Below are 27,588 nucleotides of genomic sequence, written 5' to 3' on the forward strand. Positions count from 1 at the left end.
GGTCATCCACCTTGGGGGGAAAAAAAAAACAGTAAAAGGAAATATTATTTGAATGGGGAGAAATTACAATATGCTGCGGTGCAGAGGGACCTGAGGGTCCTTGTGCATGAATCCCAAAAAGTTAGTTTGCAGGTGCAGCAGGTAATCAGGAAGGCGAATGGAATGTTGGCCTTCATTGCGAGAGGGATGGAGTACAAAAACAGGGAGGTCCTTATGCAACTGTACAGGGTATTGGTGAGGCCGCACCTGGAGTACTGCATGCAGTTTTGGTCACCTTACTTAAGGAAGGATATACTAACTTTAGAGGGGTACAGAGACAATTCACTAGGCTGATTCCGGATATGAGGGGGTTACCTTATGATGATAGATTGAGTAGACTGGGTCTTTACTCGTTGGAGTTCAGAAGGATGAGGGGTGATTTTATAGAAACATTTAAAATAATGAAAGGGATAGACGAGATAGAGGCAGAGAGGTTGTTTCCACTGGTCGGGGAGACTAGAATTATGCTGCACAGTCTCAAAATACATGGTAGCCAATTTAATACCGAGTTGAGAAGGAATTTCTTCTCCCAGAGGGTTGTGAATCTGTGGAATTCTCTGCCCAAGGAAGCAGTTGAGGCTAGCTCATTGAATGTATTCAAATCACAGATAGATTTTTAACCAATAAGGGAATTAAGGGTTATGGGGAGTGGGCTGGTAAGTGGAGCTGAGTCCACGGCAAGATCAGCCATGATCTTGTTGAATGGCGGAGCAGGCTCGAGGGGCTAGATGGCCTACTCCTGTTCCTAATTCTTATGTTCTTATGTTATGTTCACCCATTCTTCATTTGTAAGCCTAGACAGCAAGTGTCACCAGGCTATTTTCCTTCCCCTTTAGCAAAATAATATTATTTTACTTGCACACGTACCTGAATGCCTTGTTCAACGTGGTGTAATTAAAGTGCTGAGGAGCTAATCCAACAACCACAGCATTAGGATCACTCGTGTCTATTCCTGAAAAATAAACCCATTCTAATTAACCCTCGCAGCAGTCTGTCAACCGGGGGTTGCCCAATTCCTCACCTGGCCCAGCACAAGAGACAGCTACTGCACGACCCACGCATTTCTCAATACGTACAACCTCTGAGGACTCGGACCAATATTAACCTTCAGGTACTTGAAGGTTGCCGATTCATATCCATAAAGAAAATAGGCCGTCCAAAGAGGTCAAAACGCTGGGGACATGTCAATAGGAGGAAAAGCTGTGGCTTTTGTCACCTGAGGGACCCACCCAGCCACTTGAGCACCGAGCCCCGGGTTTTATAGGTGGGGTGTAAGTGCGGGTGCACACTGCTGTTTCACCTTTGTTGCTTCCCTCCTGATGTGACTCCAGACGTACACATATGTGAGCGATGCTCATTTTAATCATGGTTGGAGAGTTTTGTACAATGCAACTTGATTGTTTTTTATTGTCAATAAATTTCATTACATTTTTAACATTATTTCCATGTCATTTGGGTCAGTGGCTATTGTCAGCTAGCGGGGCTTTGGGGTAAGGGACTTCGGCTGAGGGAGGCAGCACTTGTACTGGGGTAAGGAACATCGTTGGGGGAAGGCAGATCTTGCGTGGGGGTAAGGCACTTTGGCTGAGGGAGGCAGTACTTGCGCTGAGGTAATGGACTTCGGCTGGGGGAAGGATGCACTTGCAATGGGGGAAGGGACTTTAGCTGGGGGATGTGTCCTCTCTGTGTTTGAGATGTGTCCTCGCTGACTTCTGAAGTCACAATGGATCATATTACAATATGCAAAGGTAGGCTGGGTGGTTCCATTTACACTTTCCAGAGAAATTTCAGACTGTGGCTTATCCTCCAATTGGACCAATCAGCAATAGGTCATGTGATAATGGAGAGCCAGAGAACCGGCTGCCATTCAATTAGTACAAATAGTTGCATCCCAAGATTATATGGCCAAATTCTGGAGTGAAGTTTAAAACCACAAACTTCTGACTCAGAGGTATGAGTTCTAGCACTGACCGTTACTTCAGAATAGCACTTTGGATTCAAACCCAGGTTCCAGAGGTAAAAGGATGGTAGCTTACCCATTGCACCACCCAGTCCAATGCACTTGGGCGTTAGCTTACCTTCAAAGTCTTCGAGCGCACTATCATCCACCAGTAGTAAGGGTCTGACTTGTTTCTGCTCAACAAGGTTCCTGGCCGCAGTCAGGGAGGTAAAGATCTCGTCCTCGTGGATGTCAAAGTTGAGTTTCTGCAGTCGTTCAAACAGTGTTCGTTTGCACTCTTTGGTGGTGTTAGTCACAAACTTCATGGCTACGGGAGCACTGCGCAACCTAAGTATGCAAAATATTACATAAGGTGAAGTTATCTCCTTTGTCAGCTAATTGGACAAAAGAGCTTCTATATTAAAATAAAACAGTGGTACCAGGGCCGGATCTATGTACGTGTGTGTATAAAGTGGAAGTCGCCATCTTCCAGCTTTTAGTTTACAAATTAAAATCAGTGTCAATCCCAAATCTAGAGGAACACCCAGTGTTTACTACTAACTTTTTCAGAAACCAACATAGTCTTAAGATTTTGGTGAATGGAATTTTCTTTTTAAACAAAGAAATCACTCATGAGAACTAGGCCTAGAAATTCATTGGATACCACGCACACTTTACAAGCGTAAAATGGGTGCCTGGATTTGGTGGGCACGTGCATATTCAGCACCAGATGTGTGCCACCCACCATATTGGTAAAAGCTTCAGTATAGGTATCCAAGGCCGAGGCCTGAAACAGACGTTAAGCCCCCTATTTTCATATGCAAATTTAGACCTGATCATATGTCTGATTTAGGCCCCCCTTTCCAAAATTGGGCTGCCCTCAACCCAGCTGGCCAAGGGCTTGCTGAATTCAGGATAACCATGTCTACATGCAGCCTAACTGGCGGTCCTTAAAGGAAACAATGCAGGCCGACACCACAATGGAAACTTTAAAAAATACTTAACGTGAATGTGGAGCCAGGAGGACCAGGGGTGCCATTACATTAGGTATCAGTAAAAAAACGTACACACATTAAAAAAAACACAGAATTTACACAGATCAATAAATTAGAATTTTCTTACTTCTGCAGTGCTTCCTGGGCACCGGATATGGCCATATTGTCGATATGCAGTGTTCCGCTGAGATCTATTAGAACAGCTTTTAATGTTCGTCGAGTTGCCATTCTCTACTGACAGGAGAAACCTGTTCCTATGAGAGGGAGAAAAAAAAATTGTGTGACATGGGTAGGGATACAGGACAACTGATCAGATGCTGATGTGGGGTAAAGATGCACTCCACAACATTTTTACTAGTTCTCAGCATGTGGTTGACGATGACAAGGCTGCATGTATTACCCATCCCGAGCTGTCCTGAGAAAGGTGGTGGTCGGCCTTCTCCTTGAATCAGTGCAGTCTTTGTGGTGATAGTGCTCTCACGATTGTGTTGGGAAGAGAATGCCAGGATTTTGACCTAGTTATGAAGGAACGGTGATAAATGTCCAAGGAATACATGATTCTCAGGTCTACACCTACGCTTGTACTTGTCCGGAAGAAAAACAGCACAGAACAAAACCACACCAACAGCCACACCATTTTTAGCAATCTGAAAAGTCCTGTGCAGGCCGCTCACCGGCTTTTCCACTGTAAATACCGCGCATGCGCAAAAATTTAAAAGGGACCACATATTAAAAGAAACAGGCCGCACAGAACAAAGCGCTCTTACAGGGAGCAGTGACCAGGTGTATCTCACGTAATATGATGACGAGTTCAAAATCTGCAGGATTATCTCTTCTGCTTTTATTTTTCTGTCATGTTTAAACAGTTCCACATCTGTACTTTAATTATTTTAATTTTTTTTTTCTTTTGTAAGTCATTATCATCCCTAATGTGTCTTCTTGAGTTACATATCATCCCCAGCCAAGGGGAGTGGGTTTGTGGGTGAGGATATGCAGGCAATCTGGTAAAATATGCAACGCTTGCTTTATTTTGCCCCAATAATACACTATAAATCCAATTTAGGAAAACACCCTCTACTACACCATTTACATGTTTCCATTTCTCACACCTGTGGTCCATGTGGCTTGGGTTGGAATCAAATCCTGGAACCAGATATGAAAGGGCAGTGTACTAACCAACTCCATTACCCAGTCTCTTGTGAGAGGATATAGGATGTATTCAAAGTGTAAAAATGTAGGGCTGGTAAGATTACATAGAGATACTCAATGGAGCAATATTTACATTATGGAATTTCCAGCGTTATCCAGTCACAACAACACACTTCAGCAGGTAAAAGTGTTATTATTATTGGTGCCAGGATAAAGATGTTAATGTGTGAAGCCAAAGTCTTTTTAAGCAACACTATTGCTCCTCATTAAGTTGTTAAATTCAGGTGGAATCCGAGGGTCATTTCATCTCCATAGAGAAATTGATTGCAATCAGACCACTGGCTGTGAAATGCCAGAGAAGACAACCGTCCTTGAAATATCTATCAGGGTGCACTCAAAGAAATGCTCTCCCAATGGTTCAATGGGTATATGCACTATGTAGTGTTGTACAGAAACATAGGGATCAGAAAAGGGCCCAAGTTGAACCCTGTGCTGTCAGTGCTGTGTCAGCAATCCCAGCTGGGGGTGTGCTGGGGAGGTGCTACCATTATTCTTACCATTCCTAGGTTACGGAGAAGGGAAAAGTGAAATCTCCCAGGAGATGGTGTTAATGGCAACTGCACCTGCTGTCCAAGAAAATGGTAGCGGTGGTTATGATCTGAAGTTGTTGAATTCAATATTGAGGCCAGGTGGCTGTTCCTCAAGCTTGCGTCCAGCTTCGTTGGAACAGTGTAGGAGGCCAAGGACAGGGAGGCCAGAGTAGGAGTGGGATAGGGTAACCCTTGCTCGGATGTAGATGTGATTTTGCTGGTTCTCGCGGTTTCCCATTGTCATCATCATAGGCAGTCCCTCGGAGTCGAACATGACTTGCTCCACTTGAAAAGTGAGTTCTCAGAAGGCTGTACAGTCCAATACAGGAATTACAGTCTCTGTCACAGGTGAGATAGAAAATCATTGGAGTACGCCGCATGCTCCTGCCGCTGCCTGTGCTTGTTTTCTGCATGCTCTCGGCAATGAGACTCGAGGTGTTCAGCGCCCTCTCAGATGCTCTTGCTCCACTTTGGGCGGTCTTTGGCCAGGGACTCCCAGGTGTCGGTGGGGATATTACACTTTATCAAGGAGGCTTTGAGGGTGTCCTTGAAGCGTTTTGTCTGCTCACCTGGGGCTTGTTTGCCATGTAGGAGTTCCGAGTAGAGCACTCGCTTAGGCAGTCTCATGTTAGGCATGCGGATGATGTGGCCCGCCCAACGGAGCTGGCCAAGTGTGGTCAGCGCTTTGATGCTGGGAATACTGGCCTGGGCGAGGAAACAGACATTGGTGCAACTATCCTATCAATGGATTTGCAGGATCTTGCGGAGGCAGCGCTGGTGGTACTTTTCCAACACTTTGAGGTGTCTGATGTATATAGTCCACAGCTCTGAGCCATATAAGAGGGCAGGTATCACTACTGCTCTGTAGATCATGAGCCTGGTGCCAGATTTGAGATTCTGGTCTTCAAACACTCTCTTCCTCAGGTGACCGAATGCTGAGCTGGCACACTGGAGGTGATGTTGGACCTTGTCATCGATGTCTGCCCTTGCTGATAGTAGGCTCCCAAGGTATGGAAAATGGTCCACGTTGTCCAAGGTCACGCCGTGGACTTTGATGACCGGGGGGGGGGGGGGGGGGGGGTAGTGCTGCGTGGCGGGGTCAGGTTGGTGGAGGACCTTTGTCTTACGGATGTTTAGCTAAGGCCCATGCTTTCATATGCCTCAGTGAAGGTGTTGACGATGGCTTGGAGTTCGGCCTCTGAGTGTGCGCATGCATGACCTCATCTCTCTTATCTGGAAGGAGGAGAGCATGCCAGGCGATCTCAGAGCTGCTGTAATCGTGACCATCTTTAAAAAGGTGACAAGTCCGACTGCAGCAACTACAGAGGACTCTCTCTGCTATCGGCCACTAGGAAAGTCATCGCTAGAATCCTCCTCAACCGTCTTCTCCCTGTTGTTGAAGAGCTCCTCCCAGAGTCACAATGCGGATTCCGTCCACTAAGTGGCACAACAGACATAATCTTCACCGCGCTACAAGAAAAATGCAGGGAACACCACCAACCCTTGTACATGGCCTTTTTTGACCTCACAAAAGGCCAGTGACAGTGAGGGACTATGGAGCGTCCTCCTCTGTTCCGGCTGCCCCCAAAAGCTTGTCACCATCCTCTGCCTGCTCTCCCATTGTACATTCAGTAGGATAACAAGACCCCCCTCACCACACCCGTGGAATATCAGGCAAAGACAAACTTGGCTTTAATTTTCCAGCCCCCAGGTCAAACACATGAATAATGGCCACTTAGGAGAGGTAACAGAGGGCTACTGTCAGCTGTTTAATCACACCATAACATCAATTACATTCACATCATCTTCAGGAGGAAAGAGATTTTGTTTTTAAATATGATTAAGGAAAAGCACAGCCATACCCCTAACCTGGGATGGAGAAATCAGCAGAAATGGGTTTCTCAGGCCTCCAGAACACACTGCAATTAGCTGCCAACTATTGGTGACAGGAGGTGACATTTCTGAATCAGATAAGATATTTATGACTATGACAAGAGGTACACGGTGAATTGTATTGCTGGTTACAGGAAAGAACAGAAACAAAATACACACCTATACATCAGTCCTGCTGCTGCCAGCTCAGTCAGGGCATTGATGAAGTACTGACACTAGGACTTGTAGTGCACGATGCAAGATGCACCATCCCCATCACCTACATTATCAGTTTGGCTTAGCTGGTAGCATAGTCCCCACCACTTAAACCACTCGTGTTTAAATCGGCTAATCGTTTAAATCGGGCAAACAGTGCAACCCATTTTACCATTACTATTATTGTCAATTACAAAGTTAGTGCTTACAGCGTGTTATGTACGCATTGTTTCGGTGAGTAGTTCATACCTCGTGAAGTGGCAATTGCCTACTCTACTTAATAACCTCTAACAGAGTCGGGTTGCAGTTTGCACTGAATGCAGTAACAAACATTTTCAGTGAGTAGTTACTGTACTCCCGTCTAAATGTTAAAGCATTTATTGGAGCTTGCCTTGAAATATGAAACAGTGCATTTGCAAGAACAGTGGCATCTTGTTACAGTCAATAGTTCGGACAAACAAAAATGTTGAACATAACTAAATTCATATAAATCGTCCAACACATAGAACGGGCAAATCACGTGAGTACAAACATGCATGCTATATCCAGTGGGGACTGTATTGCCCAAATCAAGGCAATGGGTATTAATGCACACAAACTAGACTGTCACTTCAGTGCAGTACTGAGGGAATGCTGCACGGTCAGGCATCAACCATCAGATGAGATAAAGAAAGGACTTGCATTTATATAGCGCTTTTCACGCCCTCAGGATGTCCCAAAGTGCTTTACAGCCAATTAAGTTCTCTTGAAGTGTTGTCACTGTTGTAATTTAGGAAGCACAGAAGCCAATTTATACACAACAGTTAAATTCAAACCCCTTCTGCCTGGTCTGGTGGATATTAAAGATCCCATGACACTATTCGAAGAAGAGCATTTCTCCCTGTATTTCTCCCAACATTGTTCTGTCAAACAACACCGCCACAAATAGATCAATTGGTCATTCCTGTAACGGTGGTAAAATGATGCCGTGTTTGCCAACGTAACAGTCACTGCATTTCAAAGTAACTCTATGGGCTCAATTTTCCCCAACCCCTTTTTTCGGCGCACTCACCCGAGATGCGCCCGACTTTGTGTGCTGGAAATGGCACCGAAAAAATGTGTCCCCATCCTGGCAGCTCTGTCGGGTGTCCTGGGTCCTGGCGCAGTGTATATAGTGGAGTGGGGGGCGGAGCTACAGCCCTACGCCGAAAACAGTGCCAGCAGCTGTCCGCATGCGCAGTGGAGTCTGCGCGCATGCTCCTCGCCCTCCCAGCGCGTCCTGCAGGCCGTGAGCAGGACCCGATGCTCGCCGCCTCTATCCCTGGCCGAATAGTCTCCCATACCGGCCGGGGCGGGCCCACTGTGGATCTCTCTCTCCCCCACTTCACCGATGCCGCGTTCAGCCTCCCCCCCTCCGTTCACAGATGCCGCGTTGAGCCTAGCCTCCCGATGTGCGTCTTGCTGCCCCTATCCCAGGCTGAATGGCCTCCCGCACAGGCCGGCCGCTGCCGAGTTTAGTTGAAGGTAGGATTTACTTCAGTTCTTTATTTGTCAATTGAATTATTTACTTCAGTTCTTTATTTTTTATTGAATGTTTATTACAAAGCACTAAACATAGCACAAAAAGTAAGTCTTGGTGCTTTAGGTGCGGTCCTCTCAGCTTCTTTGTATTTTTTATTTGTTAATTCATTACTTATTACTTTTTGGGCTTTGTTTAGTGCTTTATAAGTCTTGGTGCAGTTCCTCTCAGCTTCCTTGTATTTTTTATTTGTTATTGAATGCTTATTTTTGTGCTTTGTTTAGTGCTTTGTAAGTCTTGGTGCTTTAAATGTACTTACCTGCACCGATTTCTAACTGCACGCAAGGTTTTTCAGAGCTGGCCACATACCCTGACCTAAGTCGATTTGGAGTAAGTTTTAGCTGGCCAAAGTGGCATAAATAGCCAAAACTGGCGTAAGTGGCTGGGAACGCCCCCTTTTGAAAAAAAAACTCAACTAAAAAAAAACGTACCTAACTGAGTTACTCTGGAGCAAGTTTATTGGGAAAAGTGATGTTTTTTTAACTTGCGCCAGAAAAACCAACTTACTCCAAAAAAACTGGAGCAAGTCATGGCCAAAATTGAGCCCATTGTACCTGCAGTGTTTTCAGAATTTTGATGAGGCACTGTATAAATGCAAGTTTTTCCTTTTCACAAATCAAATTGGCAGTGAAATAAATAAAGGAGATATTCTTCTGGCCTTGAGAGGCAGTGCCTGATAGTGCAGTAAATCACCAAGGTTGAAACAGTTGGTGAGAAGCCAAGGCAAATCAGGAGACTCCAAGTTTAGGCTTTAAAAGCCTGCAGACTGCACGAGAAGCAAATACTGACAATGGTAGAAAGTTCAATGCCCCCTGGAAAATGCTAAATTAGAGTGAGAGGTGGTGCACTCGGCCTTGATCTCAACACAGTGAGGGTTCAAGGAGGCAGAGTGTGTAGTACTGTCTATTTTCAGTTTAGGAGGAACAAATAAGGCAAGTTTGTTGGAGAATGACATAAGTGGCGCGTGTAGTGAGTTGGTCTTACCGCATGAGAAGGATCCACAGCCAGCTAGGGAATGGAAGACCAGCAAGAAGAGTAGTACAAAGAAGGTAGTGCAGGGGTCCCATCTGGTCATCCCCCTGCAAAACAGATACACTGCTTTGAGTGCTGTTGAGGGAGATGACTCATTAGGGGAGAGCAACAGCAGCCAAGTTCATGGCACAGGAGGGCAGGAAAAAGAGTGGGAGAGCGATAGTGATAGGGGATTCAATCATAAGGGGAATAGATAGGCGTTTCTGCGGCCGCAATCGAGACTCCAGGATGGTATGTTGCCTCCCTGGTGCAAGGGTCAAAGATGTCTCCGAGTGAGTGCAGGACATTCTGAAAAGGGAGGGAGAACAGCCAGTTGTCGTGGTGCACATTGGTACCAACGACATAGGTTAAAAAAAGGGATAAGGTCCTACGAGACGAATTTAAGGAGCTAGGAGTTAAATTAAAAAGTAGGACCTCAAAAGTAGTAATCTTGGGATTGCTACCAGTGCCACGTGCTAGTCAGAGTAGGAATCGCAGGATAGCACAGATGAATACGTGGCTTGAGCAGTGGTGCAGCAGGGAGGGATTCAAATTCGTGGGGCATTGGAACAGGTTCTGGGGGAGGTGGGACCAGTACAAACCGGACGGTCTGCACTTAGGCAGCAACGGAACCAATGTCCCAGGGGGAGTGTTTGCTAGTGCTGTTGGGGAGGAGTTAAACTAATATGGCAGGGGGATGGGAACCAATACAGGGAGACAGAGGGAAACAAAAAGGAGACAAAAACAAAAGACAGAAAAAAGAGATGAGTAAAAGTAGAGGGCAGAGAAACCAAAGGCAAGAAACAAAAAGGGCCACTGAATATAAAAGGGCTGCAGGAGGGGTAAAAACTAAAAATCATGGTTTAAAAACTAGGATGAAAACACTCTACCTAAATGCACGCAGCATTAGAAATAAAGTAAATGAGTTGACGGCACAAATCATTACAAATGGGTATGATTTGGTGGCCATTACAGAGACATGGTTGCAAGGTGGCCAGGACTGGGAATTAAACATACAGGGGTATCTGACGATTCGGAAAGTTAGGCAGGAAGGGAAGGGAGGTGGGGTAGCTCTGTTAATAAGGGATGATATCAGGGCATTTGTGAGGGATGATATTGGCTCCAATGAACAAAATGTTGAATCATTGTGGGTGGAGATTAGAGATAGTAAGGGGAAAAAGTCACTGGTCGGCGTAGTTTATAGGCCCCCAAATAATAACTTCACGGTGGGGCGGGCAATAATCAAGGGAATAATGGAGGCATGTGAAAAAGGAACGGCAGTAGTTATGGGGGATTTTAACCTACATATCGATTGGTCAAATCAAATCGCAGGGGGTAGCCTGGAGGAGGAATTCATAGAATGCATACGGGATTGTTTCTTAGAACAGTATGTAACAGAGCCTACAAGGGAGCAAGCCATTTTGGATCTGGTCCTGTGTAACGAGACAGGAAAAATAAACGATCTCCTCGTAAAAGATCCTCTCGGAATGAGTGATCACAATATGGTTGAATTTGTAATACAGATTGAGGATGAGGAAGTTGTGTCAGAAACGAACGTACTATGCTTAAACAAAGGGGACTACAGTGGGATGAGGGCAGAGTTGGCTAAAGTAGACTGGAAACAAGGACTAAACGGTGGCACAATTGAGGAACAGTGGAGGACTTTTAAGGAGCTCTTTCATAATGCGCAACAAAAATATATTCCAGTGAAAAAGAAGGCGGCAAGAGAAGAGATAACCAGCCGTGGATAACCAAGGAAATAAAGGAAAGTATCAAATCAAAGACCAATGCGTATAAGGTGGCCAAGGTTAGTGGGAAACTAGAGGATTGGGAAGATTTTAAGCAACAGCAAAGAATGACTAAAAAAGCAATAAAGAAAGGGAAGATAGATTACGAAGGTAAACTTGCGCAAAACATAAAAACAGATAGTAAAAGCTTTTACAGATATATAAAACGGAAAAGAGTGACTAAAGTAAATGTTGGTCCCTTAGAAGATGAGAAGGGGGATTTAATAATGGGAAATGTGGAAATGGCTGAGACCTTAAACAATTATTTTGCTTCCGCCTTCACAGTGGAAGACACAAAAACCATGCCAAAAATTGCTGGTCATAGGAATGTGGGAAGGGAGGACCTTGAGATGATCACTATCACTAGGGAGGTAGTGCTGGACAGACTAATGGGACTGAAGGTGGACAAGTCCCCTGGTCCTGATGAAATGCATCCCAGGGTATTAAAAGAGATGGCAGAAGTTATAGCAGATGCATTTGTTATAATCTACCAAAATTCTCTGGACTCTGGGGAGGTACCAACGGATTGGAGAGCAGCTAATGTAACGCCTCTGTTTAAAAAAGGGGGCAGGCAAAAGGCAGGTAACTATAGGCCGGTTAGTTTAACATCTGTAGTGGGGAAAATGCTTGAAACTATCATTAAGGAAGAAATAGCGGGACATCTAGATAGGAATAGTACAATCAAGCAGACGCAACATGGATTCATGAAGGGGAAATCATGTTTAACTAATTTACTGGAATTCTTTGAGGATATAACGAGCATGGTGGATAGAGGTGTATCGATGGATGTGGTGTATTTAGATTTCCAAAAGGCATTCGATAAGGTGCCACACAAAAGGTTACTGCAGAAGATAAAGGTACGCGGAGTCAGAGGAAATGTATTAGCATGGATAGAAAATTGGCTGGCGAACAGAAAGCAGAGAGTCGGGATAAATGGGGTCCTTTTCCAGTTGGAAATCAGTGGTTAGTGGTGTGCCACAGGGATCAGTACTGAGACCACAACTGTTTACAATATACATAGATAACCTAGAAGAGGGGACAGAGTGTAGTGCAACAAAATTTGCAGATGACACTAAGATTAGTGGGAAAGCGGGTTGTGTAGAGGACTCAGAGGCTGCAAGGAGATTTGGATAGGTTAAGCGAATGGGCTAAGGTTTGGCAGATGGAATACAATGTCGGAAAGTGTGAGGTCATCCACCTTGGGAAAAAAAACAGTAAAAGGGAATATGATTTGAATGGGGAGAAATTACAACATGCTGTGGTGCAGAGGGACCTGGGGGTCCTTGTGCATGAAACTCTTTTAGGGTCCTTGTGCATGAAACTCTTTTGAGTTTACCTGCGAAAACATAAAACATTAAACGGTGCCACCCGACCTGGGTGACACTCCAGACATTTACAAGGCCCTTTTTTTTTTCCCCCCCTTTTTTTTTTCTTTCTTTTTTTCTTTTTTTGGTTTTTTTTTTGGGCACTAAAATCACAATTTTCCCCAGTGCCCCCTATAAAAGGGAAGGGGGACACTAAAAGCACCGGCAATTAAAACAAATTAAACTTAAAAAACGTAAAATCAAATTAAAATTTGGTTGCCGGGCGTGATGATGCACTCCAGTCCCTCCGGTGCCTCCTTGTGCATGAATCCCAAAAGGTTAGTTTGCAGGTGCAGCAGGTAATCAGGAAGGCAAATGGAATGTTGGCCTTCATTGCGAAAGGGATGGAGTACAAAAGCAGGGAGGTGTTGCTGCAACTGTATAAGGTATTGGTAAGGCCGCACCTGGAGTACTGCGTGCAGTTTTGGTCACCTTACTTAAGGAAGGATATACTAGCTTTGGAAGGGATACAGAGACGATTCACTAGGCTGATTCGAGAAATGAGGGGGTTACCTTATGATGATAGATTGAGTAGACTGGGTCTTTACTCCTTGGAGTTCAGAAGGATGAGGGGTGATCTTATAGAAACATTTAAAATCATGAAAGGGATAGACAAGATAGAGGCAGAGAGGTTGTTTCCATTGGTGGGGGAGACTAGAACTAGGGGGCACAGTCTCAAAATACGGAGGAGCCAACTTAAAACTGAGTTGAGAAAGAATTTCTTCTCCCAGAGGGTTGTGAATCTGTGGAATTCTCTGCCCAAGGAAGCAGTTGAGGCTAGCTCATTGAATGTTTTCAAGTCAAAGATAGATAGATTTTTAAGCAATAAGGGAATTAAGGGTTACGGGGAGAGGGCGGGTAAGTGGAGCTGAGTCCACGACCAGATCAGCCATGATCTTATTGAAAGGCGGAGCAGGCTCGAGGGGCTAGATGGCCTACTCCTGTTCCTAATTCTTATGTTCTTATGTTCTTAACTAGCCATATGAGTATTGAGAAAGTTGAAAAGCTTGGAGAATTGAGGTGAGAAAGGAATTATGTATAAGGTGACAAGGTATATTTTGTACCAGGTTCATGAGTGCAAGAGATCTGCAAGAAGAGGCTCTCTAGATACAGAAGCAGTAATAAGGCCTTTATTTTGGTCAGCTTGGTGTCTGACACATGTGAAAACCCAGTTTTTTGCCTCTCCCAGGAGATCACATGGTTTTGGGTGGAGTGGCGTGTATAAGTTGTGATACACAAGATATTGTAATTGTGTGGGACAGGCTCAATGGACCAGGTGGTCTTTACCTGTCTGTCATTGTTCATATTCGTATTCATATCCCTGTGCTCAAGAGTCTCCAAAACAAGCTACTCGAAAATCCACACAGGTAAAGTTCCTGTTTGTCCGATATGGACGGCACAGCCCACTTAACCAAGTCCAGAGATCTTGGGTACAGATTGGAAAGAACTTAGGGACACATACTTTTGAATTGATTATTGCTGAAGATTAACAAACTAAAACTGGGTAGCCTACCAAAACAGAACCTCCCACTGCTTGACCAGCTAGGACCATCCAACCTATTAGGGCTTCAGGGTTCTCTGAAGCTGAGTGGGAAGAATCCAGTTCTCAATGACAGATCTAGCCCTCCAGCTGCCATTAATGAGCCCGGCTAGCTAGTCAATCATCTGCAGTACCTTGATGTACTGCAGACCTTTCGGCTCAAGTATCTGATTGCAGAGTCTGCCATAGAGGGTTGACTTGGTTCCGATCTTCCATTGTCCAGAAAATCATCTTGAAGCCACCTTGACCCTAAAGCATCTCCACCAAAAGAGGATAGCAACTAGTTGGTTGAGACAGTGGACAAGCATTGGTTTAATTCCTTGCTAGTTGGACATCAGGTACCAGGATCTCTTTACAAGCAGCAGGATGAGCAATACAATTCACCACAAAATGTGTGAATGCATTTCCACCATTTAAGTCCTCGGTCAGCTTGGGCTTTATAAGGAGTAAAAAATATTGTGGGGAGATGGTTGATATAAAAAAGGAAGAGATTTTGGTAGTAGATTTATTTTCATTTAAAGATGTTTTTAATTTCAAGATTCTATAACCAAAAAGGGCTAACGGAATGTTGGTCTTTATCTCAAGGGGAGGGGGGGGCTGGAATATAAAAGTGAGGAAGCGATGCTTCATTGTACAGATCCTTGGTCAGACCCCATCTGAAGAACTGTGTTCAGTTTTGGACACTGAAGCTCTGGAAATATATATTGCTGTTGGATTGATGCTAGACTTAAAGGGTTAAATTATGAAGACAGGTTGCACAAACTTAGTTTGTATTCCTTGAGTTTAGAAAGTTGAGGGGTGATTTTCAAGTCTTGAAAATGATAAAGGGATTTGATAGGGTAGATTCAGAGAAACTATTTCTGGTGGGGAAATCCAAAATAAGGAGGCACAAGATTAAAATCAGAGCTAGGCCATTGAAGCAATCAGGAAGCACTTTTTCACATAAAGGGTCATGGAAATCTGAATTCTCTCCTCCAAAAAATTGTGGATGCTGGATCGCTAGATTTTCGTTAGGACAATCGATTATAGGTACGGACAAGAACTACATTACAACAGTGGCTACACTTCCACAGTATTTCATTGGCTGTCATTGGGATGTCATTGTGATGTCCTGAGGTTGTGAAAGGTACCATATAAATGCAAGTCTTTAACTAACTGCAGTCTAGGAAAAATTAATGTTTCGCTTCAGAAAGGAAACAGCAAGGAGAGTGTTAATGAAATGGCTCGGAATATTTGTGGAAAGGGGTCCATGGATTACAAAAATCTAAATCATAAAATACAAAATCTTACTCATTAAAGATTTTCTTCATTGTTCATTTTGGTTTAAAAATGTAAAATTATATTGTTGTAACCCTGATAAAATAAATACAGTGCCAAATATTTACAGTACGAGTCACTTATGCTAACTGCAAACGTTAAATTTTCTGCAGTTTAACAACTTTATAAAACCAGCACTGTAGTTTTTCCCAGCAGCTTCTCCAAGTAGATAAAATGCCATAATCACACACAGAGCAGAAAGATATGACACAGTCTTTGTTTGAAATCTTGAAACAAAAAGGCACAACACACATGGAGTTCTGCATACAGTTGTGGTCACCATGACTAAAAGGGGGCCATCAAGATACTAGAGCCATGGCAGAGCAAATGTTACTGGTCCCTGATGTTAGAAGAGTGGCCTATAACTTCATAAATTGGGCTATTCAGTTCAGAGGGAAATCTCAGAAGGGACTTCATAAAAGTCATACTCAAATACATAAATGCTCAACAGGATAGATGAAGTAGACCTGAAATCACACTTTCAGATACCCAAGTCAGCACAACAACAGGGCAAATGTACTTGCTTGTGAAGAACATGTTTTTCTTTTAACAGAAGCTAATCAGCAGCTGGAACAGGTTGCCAAGAATCATGTCCAAGGACAAACAGTGGATGCTATAACGGAAAGACGGCAGGGTTGGTATTCTTGAAGATGGGGATCAAATGGGCCAAGAGACCTTCACTTAAAAAATCAAAAACTCAGGATCTGAGAGATGCTGCGAAGACTTTGCAATAGAAGAGGATAGCATGCCGAAATTGCAAAGAAGTTAATATTGAATCGGGGACAGCGACTCAATAAAATGAACGCAAATAAATTAACATTAATGAAGAAAATTATGGCAGGAAAGAGTGACAATTTCCCAGGGCCAGATGGTTTCTGTTATGTATGCAACACCTTGATCGGTAGCATTCTACCGCCACCAGAGGGCGCATCTATTGGAGTCCCAAGGGATCCCAGCATCCCTTGGGAGCACTGCATGTAAGCAGGCCTCCCACTCTGGAGTCAGAATAAAGAGACGAAGGTCACAAATACTCAAGTCTACAGTACTCAGTCACATTGCTTTATGTGAGACATAACAACTGGCGACAAGTAATAGATAACGAACCATCACTTGAAAATGCAGAGAACTGTTGGTATCCCAGAGAAATTCTCAGAAGATGACGATTGGGAAGCCTTCGTGGAGTGAGTCGATCAATACTTCGTGGCCAATGAGCTGGAAGGGAATGAGAATGCTGTCAAACGAAGGGCGATCCTCCTTACCGTCTGCGGGGCAACAACCTACGGCCTCATGAAGAATCTTTTTGCTCCGGTGAAACCAACAACCAAATCGTATGAAGAACTGTGTACGCTGGGCCGGGAGCACCTAAGTCTGAAGGAAAGCGTTCTGATGTCAACAGTCTGAAGGCCAGGAAGTGGCGAGCTACGTCGCCGAACTAAGGCGCCTTGCAGGACATTGCGAATTCGGTGGATTCCTGGAGAAACTGCTAAGAGACTTTTTTGTGCTTGGCATTGGCCATGAGGTTATCCTTCGCAAACTATTGACTGTTGAAACACCGAACCTGAGCAAAGCCATAACGATAGCCCAGGCATTTATGTCCACCAGCGATAACACCAAACAAATTTCGCAGCATAAAGATGCATCGGCAAGTACTGTACACAAAGTAACGTCGTTTTCAGGCAGGAATGCATATGGCAGCCTGCAACTGCACGACCTCAGATGACTCAGTGCCCGCCATCAAGTGTGAATACGAGGCAATTAACACCGTGTTGGCACTGCGGAGGTGATCATTGAGCCAATCAATGCTGCTTCAAACGCTATGCGTGCAAAGGCTGTGGAACAATGGGACAACTCCAGCGAATGTTCAGATGAGCTGCAAACCCTGCAAACCACCACATTGCAGAGGAAGACTGATCCATGTCGGATCAAATTGAACTAGAGATACGAATCGAGCAGGTAGAAGTGTACCACGAAATGTCCACCGATCATGTTAAAAGTTGAACTGAACGGAATTCCAGTATCCATGGAATTGGACACGGGTGCGAGTCAGTCCATCATGAGCAAAAAGGCCTTCGAGAGGCTGTGGTGCAACAAGGCACAAAGGCCCAAGCTGAGCCCTATTCATACTAAGCTGAGAATTTACACTAAAGAACTGATCCCTGTAATTGGCAGTACAGCAGTAAAAGTATCCTATGATAGTGGTAATTCGTGCACCGCTCCATGGATTGTACCAGGAGATGGCCCCACACTGTTCGGCAGAAGTTGGCTGGGAAAAATCTGCTGGAACTGGGACAACATCCGAGCGCATTCGTCCGTCGACGACGCCTCATGTGCCCAGGTTTTAAACAAGTTCCCGTTGTTGTTTGAGCCAGGCATCGGAAATTTCCCTGGGGCGAAGGTGCAGATCCACTTGGTTCCCGGTACATGACCCATCCATCACAAGGCACGTGCGGTGCCATGCATGATGCGAGAGAAAGTGGAGATTAGCTGGACAGGCTGCAATGAGAGGGCATCATTGCACCGGTTGAGTTCAACGATGGGCCAGTCCAATTGTTCCGGTTCTCAAGGGCGATGGCATGGTCAGAATTGGTGGGGACTATAAAGTAACGATTAACCGTTTTTTGCTGCAGGACCAGTACCCGCTACCCAAGGCAGACGACCTATTTGCGACGCTGGCAGGAGGGAAGACGTTCACCAAGTTGGACCTGACCTCGGCCTACATGATGCAGGAGCTGGCGGAATCTTCGAAAGGCCTCACCTGCATCAACACGCACAAAGGTCTGTTCATCTACAATAGATACCAGTTTGGGTGCTAAAGTCGGTTCCGTGCACTGTGGTTTTCCAGGACGACATATTGATCACAGGTTCGGACACCATCGAACACTTGCAGAGGTTCTGCGTTGGCTAGATCGTGTGGGACTCAGGTTGAAAAGCTCGAAGTGTGTTTTCCTGGTGCCAGAGGTTGAGTTCTTAGGGAGAAACATAGCAACATAGAAAATAGGTGCAGGTGTAGGCCATTCGGCCCTTTGAGCCTGCACCACCATTCAATAAGATCATGGCTGATCATTACCTCAGTACCTTTCCTGCTTTCTCTCCATACCCCTTGATCCCCTTAACTGTAAGGGCCATATCTAACTCCCTCTTGAATATATCCAATGAACAAGCATCAACAACTCTCTGCGGTAGGGAATTCCATAGGTTAACAACTCTCTGAGTGAAGAAGTTTCTCCTCATCTCAGTCCTAAATGGCCTACCCCTTAGCCTAAGACTATGTCCTCGGTTCTGGATTTCCCCAACATCGGGAACATTCTTCCCGCATCTAACCTGTCCAGTCCTGTCAGAATCTTACACGTTTCTATGAGATCCCCTCTCATCCTTCTAAACCCCAGAGAATAAAGGCCCAGTTGATCCAGTCTCTCCTCATATGACAGTCCAGCTATCCCTGGAACCAGTCTGGTGAACCTTCGCTGCACTCCCTCAAAGCAACAACGTCCTTCCTTCGATTAGGAGACCAAAACTGAACACAATATTCCAGGTGAGGCCTCACTAAGGACCTGTTCAACTGCAGTAAGACCTCCCTGCTTCTGTACTCAAATCCCCTAGCTATGAAGGCCAACATACCATTTGCCTTCTTCACCGCCTGCTGTACCTGCATGCCCACTTTCAGTGACTGATGAACCATGACACCCAGGTCTCGTTGCACCTCCCCTTTTCCTAATCTGCCGCCATTCAGATAATATTCTGCCTTCGTGTTTTTGCCCCCAAAATGGATAACCTCACATTTATCCACATTATACTGCATCTGCCATGCATTTGCCCACTCACCTAACCTTCCAAGTCACCCTGCAGCCTCTTAGCAGCCCCCTCACAGCTCACACCGCCACCCAGTTTAGTGTCATCCGCAAACTTGGAGATATTACACTCAAAACCTTCATCTAAATCGTTAATGTATATTGTAAAGAGCTGTGGTCCCAGCACTGAGCCCTGCAGCACTCCACTAGTCACTGCCTGCCATTCTGAAAAGGACCCGTTTATCCCGACTCTCTGCTTCCTGTCTGCCAACCAGTTCTCTATCCACGTCAGTACATTACCCCCAATACCATGCGCTTTGATTTTGCACACCAATCTCTTGTGCGGGACCTTGTCAAAAGCCTTTTGAAAGTCCAAATACACCACATCCACGGATTCTCCCTTGTCCACTCTGCTAGTTACATCCTCAAAAAATTCCAGAAGATTCATCAAGCATGATTTCCCTTTCATAAATCCATGTTGACTTGGTCCGATCCTGTCACTGCTTTCCAAATGGGCTGCTATTTCAGCCTTAATGATTGATTTCCACATTTTCCCCACTACTGATGTCAGGCTAACCAGTCTATAATTCCCCATTTTCTCTCTCCCTCCTTTTTTAAAAAGTGGTGTTACATTAGCCATCCTCCAGTCCATAGGAACTGATCCAGAGTCGATAGACTGTTGGAAAATGATCACCAATGCATCCACTATTTCTCGGGCCACTTCCTTAAGTATTCTGGGATGCAGACTATCAGGCCCCGGGGATTTATCGACCTTCAATCCCATCAATTTCCCTAACACAATTTCCCGTCTAATAAGGATATCCTTCAGTTCCTCCTTCTCACTCGACCCACTGTTCCCTAGTACATTCGGAAGGTTATTTGTATCTTCCTTCGTGAAGACAGAACCAAAGTTTTTGTTCAATAGGTCTGCCATTTCTTTGTTCCTCGTTATAAGTTCATCTGAATCCGACTGCAAGGGACCTACGTTTGTCTTCACTAATCTTTTTCTCTTCACATATTTATAAAGCTTTTACAGTCAGTTTTTATGTTCCCTGCAAGCTTCCTCTCGTACTCTATTTTCCCCTTCTTAATTAAACCCTTAGTCCTCCTCTGTCGAATTCTAAATTTCTCCCAGTCCTCAGGTTTGTTGCTTTTTCTAGCCAATTTATATGCCTCTTCCTTGGTTTTAACACTATCCTTAATTTCCCTTGTTAGCCATGGTTGAACCACCTTCCCTGTTTTAGTTTTACTCCAGACAGGGATGTACAATTGCTGAAGAATCACGGCAGACGGCATCAAACCCACCGACGCCAAGACGGAGGCCATCAAGAACGTGCCGAGACCACAGAACGTGACGGAGCTGCGGTCATTACTGGGAGTCCTCAATTATTTTGGTAATTTCCTACCCGGGTTAAGCACCTTGCTAGAACCTCTGCATGTGTTGCTGCGCAAGGGAGATGACTGGGTATGGGGGAAATCACAAGAGACTGCTTTTCAGAAAGCCTGAAATGTGTTATGTTCCAACAAACTGCTTGTTCTGTATGACCCTTGTAAACGTTTAGTGCTCGCTTGCGATGCGTCTTCATACGAGGTCGGGTGTGTGTTAGAAACAAGCAAATGAATCAGGAACATTGCAACTGGTCGGTTATGCGTCAAGGAGTTTGTCTAAGGCTGAAAGGGCCTACAGCATGATTGAAAAAGAAGCTCTGGCATGCGTTTACGGGATGAAAAAAATGCACCAGTATCTGTTCAGGCTTAAGTTCGAGTTGGAAACTGACCATAAGCCGCTCATATCGCTATTCTGAGAGAGCAATGGTATTAATACCAATGCCTCTGCTCGCATCCAAAGATGGGCGCTTACACTGTCTGCATATAACTATGTAATTCGCCACAGACCAGGCACAGAGAACTGCGCTGATGCTCTCAGTCGGCTACCATTGCCCACCACCGGGGTTGAAATGGCACAGCCTGCAGACTTGTTCTTGGTGATGGATGCATTTGAAAACGAAAAGTCACCCGTTACGGCCCGTCAGATCAGAACCTGGACCAGTCAGGATCCTTTACTGTCTTTTGTAAAAACCCAGCGGAGATGCATGACGAGATTAAGCCGTTCCAGCGGTGCAAAGACGAAATGTCCATATAGGTGGACTGTCTTTTGTGGGGTAATCGCGTGGTTTTGCCCAAGAAAAGCAGGGAAACATTCATACGTGACCTACACAGTACCCACCCAGGCATAATGATGATGAAAGCTATAGCCAGATCCCATGTGTGGTGGCCCGGCATTGACTCAGATTTGGAGTCTTGCATGCGCCAATGCAACACTTGCTCTCAACTGAGCAATGCACCCAGGGAGGCACCGCTAAGTTTGTGGTCATGGCCCTCCAAACTGTGGTCTAGGATCCACGTTGACTTCGCTGGCCCGTTTCTAGGCAAAATGTTTTTGGTTGTTGTGGATGCTTATTCAAAATGGATTGAGTGTGTAATAATGTCTATAAGCACGTCCACTGCCACGCACAGCCTACCTGATGTCCTTGTCAGCGACAATGGGCCGTGCTTCACCAGTGCTGAATTCAAGGAATTCATGATCCGCAATGGGATCAAGCACGTCACATCTGCCCCGTTTAAGCCCGCATCTAGCGGCCTGCCAGAACGGGCAGTCCAAACCATCAAGCAAAGCTTGAAATGTGTGTCGGAAGGCTCCCTGCAGACCCGCCTGTCCCGAGTCCTGCTCAGCTACCGCACCAGATCCCACTCGCTCACCGGGTTCCCCCAGCCGAACTGCTCATGAAAAGGGCACTCAAAACAAGGCTCTCTCTAGTCCACCCTGATCTCCATGATCATGTCAAGGGCAGGCGGCATCAACAAAGCATGTACCATGATCGCGCAAATTTGTCATGCGATATTGAAGTCAATGACCCTGTATTTGTACTCAAGTATGGACGTGGTCCCAAATGGCTTGCTGGCACTGCCATAGCCAAAGAAGGGAGTAGGGTGTTTGAGGTCAAACTTGCAAATGGACTAACTTGCACAAAGCATTTGGACCAAACCAAACTGCGATTCACAGGCAGCCACTAGCAACCTGAAGAGGACACCACCAACTTCGACCCTCCAATACACACAAAAGTGGCAACCGACATCACTGTTGACCACGAAGCTGAACTCATCGCCCCAGCAGCCCAGCAAGGCCAGCTGTGCAGCAGCCCAGCGAAAGCCGAACCAACTCACCTGCACCTGTGTTTGTACCGAGACGATCGACTAGGGAGCGGAAAGCCCCAGATGATCTCACCCTGTAAATAAGTGTACTATTGACTTTGGACAGGGGCGCAGTGATGCTATGTATGCAACACCTTGTAACCAGCATTCTACCGCCACCATCTCTTGGGAGCACTGCATATAAGCAGGCCTCCCATGTTGTGCCAGCACTCTGGAGTCAGAATAAAGAGACTACGGTCACACTTAGTCAAGTCTACAGTACTCAGTCACATTGCTTTATTTGAGACATAACAGTTTCCATCCCAGGGTTTAAAGGAAGTAGATGAGCACATTGCAGATACTCTAATTATAATCTTCAAAAGTTCTCTAGATTCAGGAACAGAATGGCGAGAGGGGAAAACCAGGGAATTATAGACCAGTTAGCCTAACATCTGTTCTCTGGAAATTGCTAGAGTCTATAATTAAGGATAGGGTGACTGAACATCTCGAAATTTTTCAGCTGATTAGAGAGAGCTAGCATGGATTTATGAAAGGTGGGTCATGCCTGACAAACCTGATTGAATTTTTTGAAGAGGTGACTAAAGTAGTGGATAGGGGAATGTCTATGGATGTTATTTATTTGGACTTCAAGAAGGTATTTGATAAAGTCCACATAAGAGACTGTTATCTGAGGTAAAAGTCCATGGAATTGAGGGCAAATTATTGACCTGGTTAGGAAATTGTCTGAGCGGCAGGAGATAGAGAATGGGAATAATGGGTAGGTACTCAAATTGGCAGGATGTGACTAGTGGTGTCCCGCAGGGATACGTAGGGGCCTCAACTATCCACAATATTTATTTCCGACTTAGATGATGGCATAGAAAGTCACATATCCAAATTTGCCGATGACACAAAGATAGGCGCATAGTAAGCAGTGTAGATGAAAGCATAAAATTACAAAGGGATATTGATAAGATTAAGTGACTGGGCAAAACTGGCAAATGGATTTCAATGTAAGCAAATGTGAAGTAATCCACTTTGGACCTAAAAAGGATAGAACAGGGTACTTTCTAAATGGTAAAAAGCTAAAAACAGTGGATGTCCAAAGAGATTTGGGGGTCCAGGTACATAGATCATTAAAATATCATGAACAAGTGCAGAAAATAATCAAAAAAGTTAATGGAATGCTGGGCTTTATAGCTAGAGGACTAGAGTACAAGGGGGTAAAAGTTATGCTGCAGCTATACAAAACCTGGTTAGAACACACTTGGAGTACTGTGAGCAGTTCTGGGCACCACATCTTAGGAAGGATATATTGATTGGCCTTGGAAGGAGTGCAGTGTAGGTTTACCAGAATGATAGTGTCAGCTGTGGCTCAATGGGTAGTACACTTGCCTCCAAGTCAGAAGGTTATGGTTCAAGTCCCACTCCAGGAACTTGAGCACATAAATCTAGGCTGACACACCAATGCAGTGCTGAGGGAGTGCTGCACTGTCGGAGGTGCTGTTAAACCGAGGCCCCATCTGACCTCTCAGGTGAACGTAAAACATCCTATGGCACTATTTCGAATAAGAGTAGGGGACTTAGTCCCAGTATCCCAATATTTATCCCTCAATCAACATAACAAAAACAGATTATCTGGTTATTATCACATTGCTGTTTGTGGGAGCTTGCTATGCGCAAGTTGGCTGCCATGTTTCCCACATTACAACAGTGACTACACTCCAAAAGTACTTCATTGGCTGTAAAGCACTTTGAGACATCTAGTGGTCGTGAAAGGCACTATATAAATGAAAGTCTTTCTTTTTCTTCAAGGGTTAAGTTACAAGGAGCGATTACATAAATTTTCCGAGAATTTAGAAGGTTAAGGGGTGATCTGAACAAAGTTTTCAGGAAATTAAGGGGAACACATAGGGTAGAGAGAGATAAACTATTTCTGCTGGTTGGGGCTTTTAGGACTAGGTGGCATAGTCTAAAAATTAAAGCCAGACCTTTCAGGAGTGAAATTAGGAAGCACTTCTACACAAAAAAGGGTGGTAGAAATTTGGAACTCTCTTCCACAAATGGCAATTGATGCTAGATGAATTGTTAATTTTAGATCAGAGATGGATAGCTTTTTGTTAACCAAAGGTATTAAGGGATATGGGCCAAATTTCCTGAAAACTTTGTTCAGATCACCCCTTAACCTTCTAAATTCTCGGAAAATTTATGTAATCGCTCCTTGTAACTTAACCCTTGAAGAAAAAGAAAGACTTTCATTTATATAGTGCCTTTCACGACCACTAGATGTCTCAAAAGTGCTTTACAGCCAATGAAGTACTTTTGGAGTGAGTGGGATATGGAGTTAGATCGCTGATCAGCCATGATCTCACTGAATGGCAGAACAGGCTCGAGGGGCTGAATAGCCGACTCCTGTTCCTATGTTCCTGAGGCTACATTTATTGCCCATCTCTAGCTGCCCAGAGAAGGTGATGGTGGCCTTTCTCCTTGGGCCTAGAGTCCTATCTTGTGTCATGTTCCGAAGATCTGCAAAGTACCATTCATTTAGGCAACATATGATTTGGCCAATCAAGCTTGTCCTTTTTGATTGACTTATCCTACTTACTCATCAAAATCCTTCTTCCTCATCTTCCCAGAGAATGCACCTTGTTGCCTATTTAATGTATTTATACTAGTTGGTTCAGTGGCCTTGCACTTTGAATAAAATAATTGTGTGAATTTTCTTCAACTTTTTTTTTAATGGTGAGCATGGTTTAACCTTCAAAGTTTAACACTTTAAACTAAATGTCCAGTTTTTAGGGTAGGTACCAGATAATTCTGATAGTCAAAACCGAGACTGCAAAAATGTTTTCAGTTTTGAAGAATGCTATGCTAATCTGCAAGTTGACACATTCGAGGGGCAGTACTGAGGGAGCGCCACACTGTCGGAGGGGCGTTACTGAGGGAGCGCCGCACTGTCAGAGGGGCGTTACTGAGGGAGCGCCGCACTGTCGGAAGGGCGTTACTGAGGGAGCGCCGCACTGTCGGAGGGGCGTTACTGAGGGAGCGCCGCACTGTCGGAGGGGCGTTGCTGAGGGAGCGCCGCACTGTCGGAGGGGCGGTGCTGAGGGAGCGCCGCACTGTCGGAGGGGCGGTGCTGAGGGAGCGCCGCACTGTCGGAGGGGCAGTGCTGAGGGAGCGCCGCACTGTCGGAGGGGCAGTGCTGAGGGAGCGGCGCACTGTCGGAGGGGCAGTGCTGAGGGAGCGGCGCACTGTCGGAGGGGCAGTGCTGAGGGAGCGGCGCACTGTCGGAGGGGCAGTGCTGAGGGAGCGGCGCACTGTCGGAGGGGCAGTGCTGAGGGAGCGGCGCACTGTCGGAGGGGCAGTGCTGAGGGAGCGGCGCACTGTCGGAGGGGCAGTGCTGAGGGAGCGGCGCACTGTCGGAGGGGCAGTGCTGAGGGAGCGCCGCACTGTCGGAGGGGCAGTGCTGAGGGAGCGCCGCACTGTCGGAGGGGCAGTGCTGAGGGAGCGCCGCACTGTCGGAGGGGCAGTGCTGAGGGAGCGCCGCACTGTCGGAGGGGCAGTGCTGAGGGAGCGCCGCACTGTCGGAGGGGCAGTGCTGAGGGAGCGCCGCACTGTCGGAGGGGCAGTGCTGAGGGAGCGCCGCACTGTCGGAGGGGCAGTGCTGAGGGAGCGCCGCACTGTCGGAGGGGCAGTGCTGAGGGAGCGCCGCACTGTCGGAGGGGCAGTGCTGAGGGAGCGCCGCACTATCGGAGGGGCAGTGCTGAGGGAGCGCCGCACTGTCGGAGGGGCAGTGCTGAGGGAGCGCCGCACTGTCGGAGGGGCAGTGCTGAGGGAGCGCCGCACTGTCGGAGGGGCAGTGCTGAGGGAGCGCCGCACTGTCGGAGGGGCAGTGCTGAGGGAGCGCCGCACTGTCGGAGGGGCAGTGCTGAGGGAGCGCCGCACTGTCGGAGGGGCAGTGCTGAGGGAGCGCCGCACTGTCGGAGGGGCAGTGCTGAGGGAGCGCCGCACTGTCGGAGGGGCAGTGCTGAGGGAGTGCCGCACTTTAGAGGGTGGTGGGGGTCTGGAACGCACTGCCTGAAAGGGTAGTAGAGGCAGAAACCATCACCACATTTAAAAGTACCTGGATGTGCACTTGAAGTGCTGTAACCTACAGGGCTACGGACCAAGAGCTGGAAAGTGGGATTAGGCTGGGTAGCTCTTTGTCAGCCGGCGCGGACACGATGGGCCGAAATGGCCTCCTTCTGTGCTGTAAATTTCTATGATTCTATGATTCCATGATTCCACACGTGTTTGGGTGGATACATTACATTCACTCCTGCTCAAGTTTATTTTTTTAAATGCTCTTCCTCCACACCCCAAAATAAAGTTGCCAATTGGACCAAAGTGGAAACTCTATAAATGATGTTACCTAACTTTTAAACATATTTGTCATTGTAAACAATTTGCCTGCATCAATTCTCCCTTCATAATTTTGCAAAATTCTATTAGGTTACGGTAGTTTTCTCCTCTGTTTCAATGAACCACCTGTACTTGCTTATTCTATCTTCACAACTTAAAAAAAAAGCCATTTAAAACTTATGCAATTTTTTTTTAAGTAACCACAGCTCCAGCTATTAAAATAACATCCAATGCACTCCTACGCCCTTTGACATTCACCAATACTGTAGACTATATTTAAACGAACCCTGCATTTGCTCAGTTACACTTAGACTGACTGTGGCAGCTTCACTCCCGGCTCTGCCCCCGCCCCGCTCCAATAGGGACTCACCGCGTGCGTAACCCAGCCGCCAGTTACCAGGGGCAACCGGCGCGATCCCCTTCAGTCGTAGCCCGTATATCCTCCTGCCTTTAACCGCGTTTAAATTATGTTGCTTACGGGCCTTTTTTTAACGGTATACTTAACGATTTTTAATTTTGTTTTAACTTTTTATGCGTGTGTGTGTGTGTGTGTGGCAAAACCATCCACATCGCCTGCCGGGGAGCAAACCTTTGGGAGGACTCGGAAGAATCGTCGAGCGGAAGCAAAGGAGTCAAGATGGGCCCGCGCTGGGAATGAGTGACCTCCAAGGTGCTCCAGGAGGACTCGTCCATTCTTGCCAGCTGCATAGGAGCTTTGTGATGCTAAAGGCAATTTTTCCGAAAAGAGTTTCAACACTTCGGCCTGAGAAATGTGATCCATTTTAATGTATGTTCCTCTCTAAGAAGCGGCACTCAAGTCTCTGTATTTT

At 45.8% G+C, this 27,588-nt stretch overlaps 1 protein-coding gene across 3 annotated transcripts in view; it reads right to left on the minus strand.

Moving 5' to 3' along the window:
* hdhd2 (haloacid dehalogenase-like hydrolase domain containing 2) overlaps positions 1–27,365 on the minus strand; it is a 52,733-nt gene extending 25,368 nt beyond the window's left edge. For 2 of the 3 annotated variants that reach the window (XM_070867018.1, XM_070867034.1), the window contains exons 1-4: positions 27,129–27,365; positions 3,101–3,227; positions 2,118–2,326; positions 907–991 (exon numbers count right to left, since the gene is read on the minus strand). In XM_070867018.1, the coding sequence (XP_070723119.1) occupies positions 907–991; positions 2,118–2,326; positions 3,101–3,201 (395 nt within the window). In that variant the 5' untranslated portion in view covers positions 3,202–3,227; positions 27,129–27,365. Of the gene's footprint in view, positions 1–906; positions 992–2,117; positions 2,327–3,100; positions 3,228–9,342; positions 9,430–27,128 lie in introns of those variants that run through there. The other variant, XM_070867025.1, reaches the window with a different exon arrangement.
* Between the last annotated feature and the right edge of the window lie 223 nt (positions 27,366–27,588).

The sequence above is a fragment of the Pristiophorus japonicus genome, chromosome 2 (assembly GCF_044704955.1).
Source record: "Pristiophorus japonicus isolate sPriJap1 chromosome 2, sPriJap1.hap1, whole genome shotgun sequence".
Lineage (NCBI taxonomy): Eukaryota > Metazoa > Chordata > Chondrichthyes > Pristiophoridae > Pristiophorus > Pristiophorus japonicus.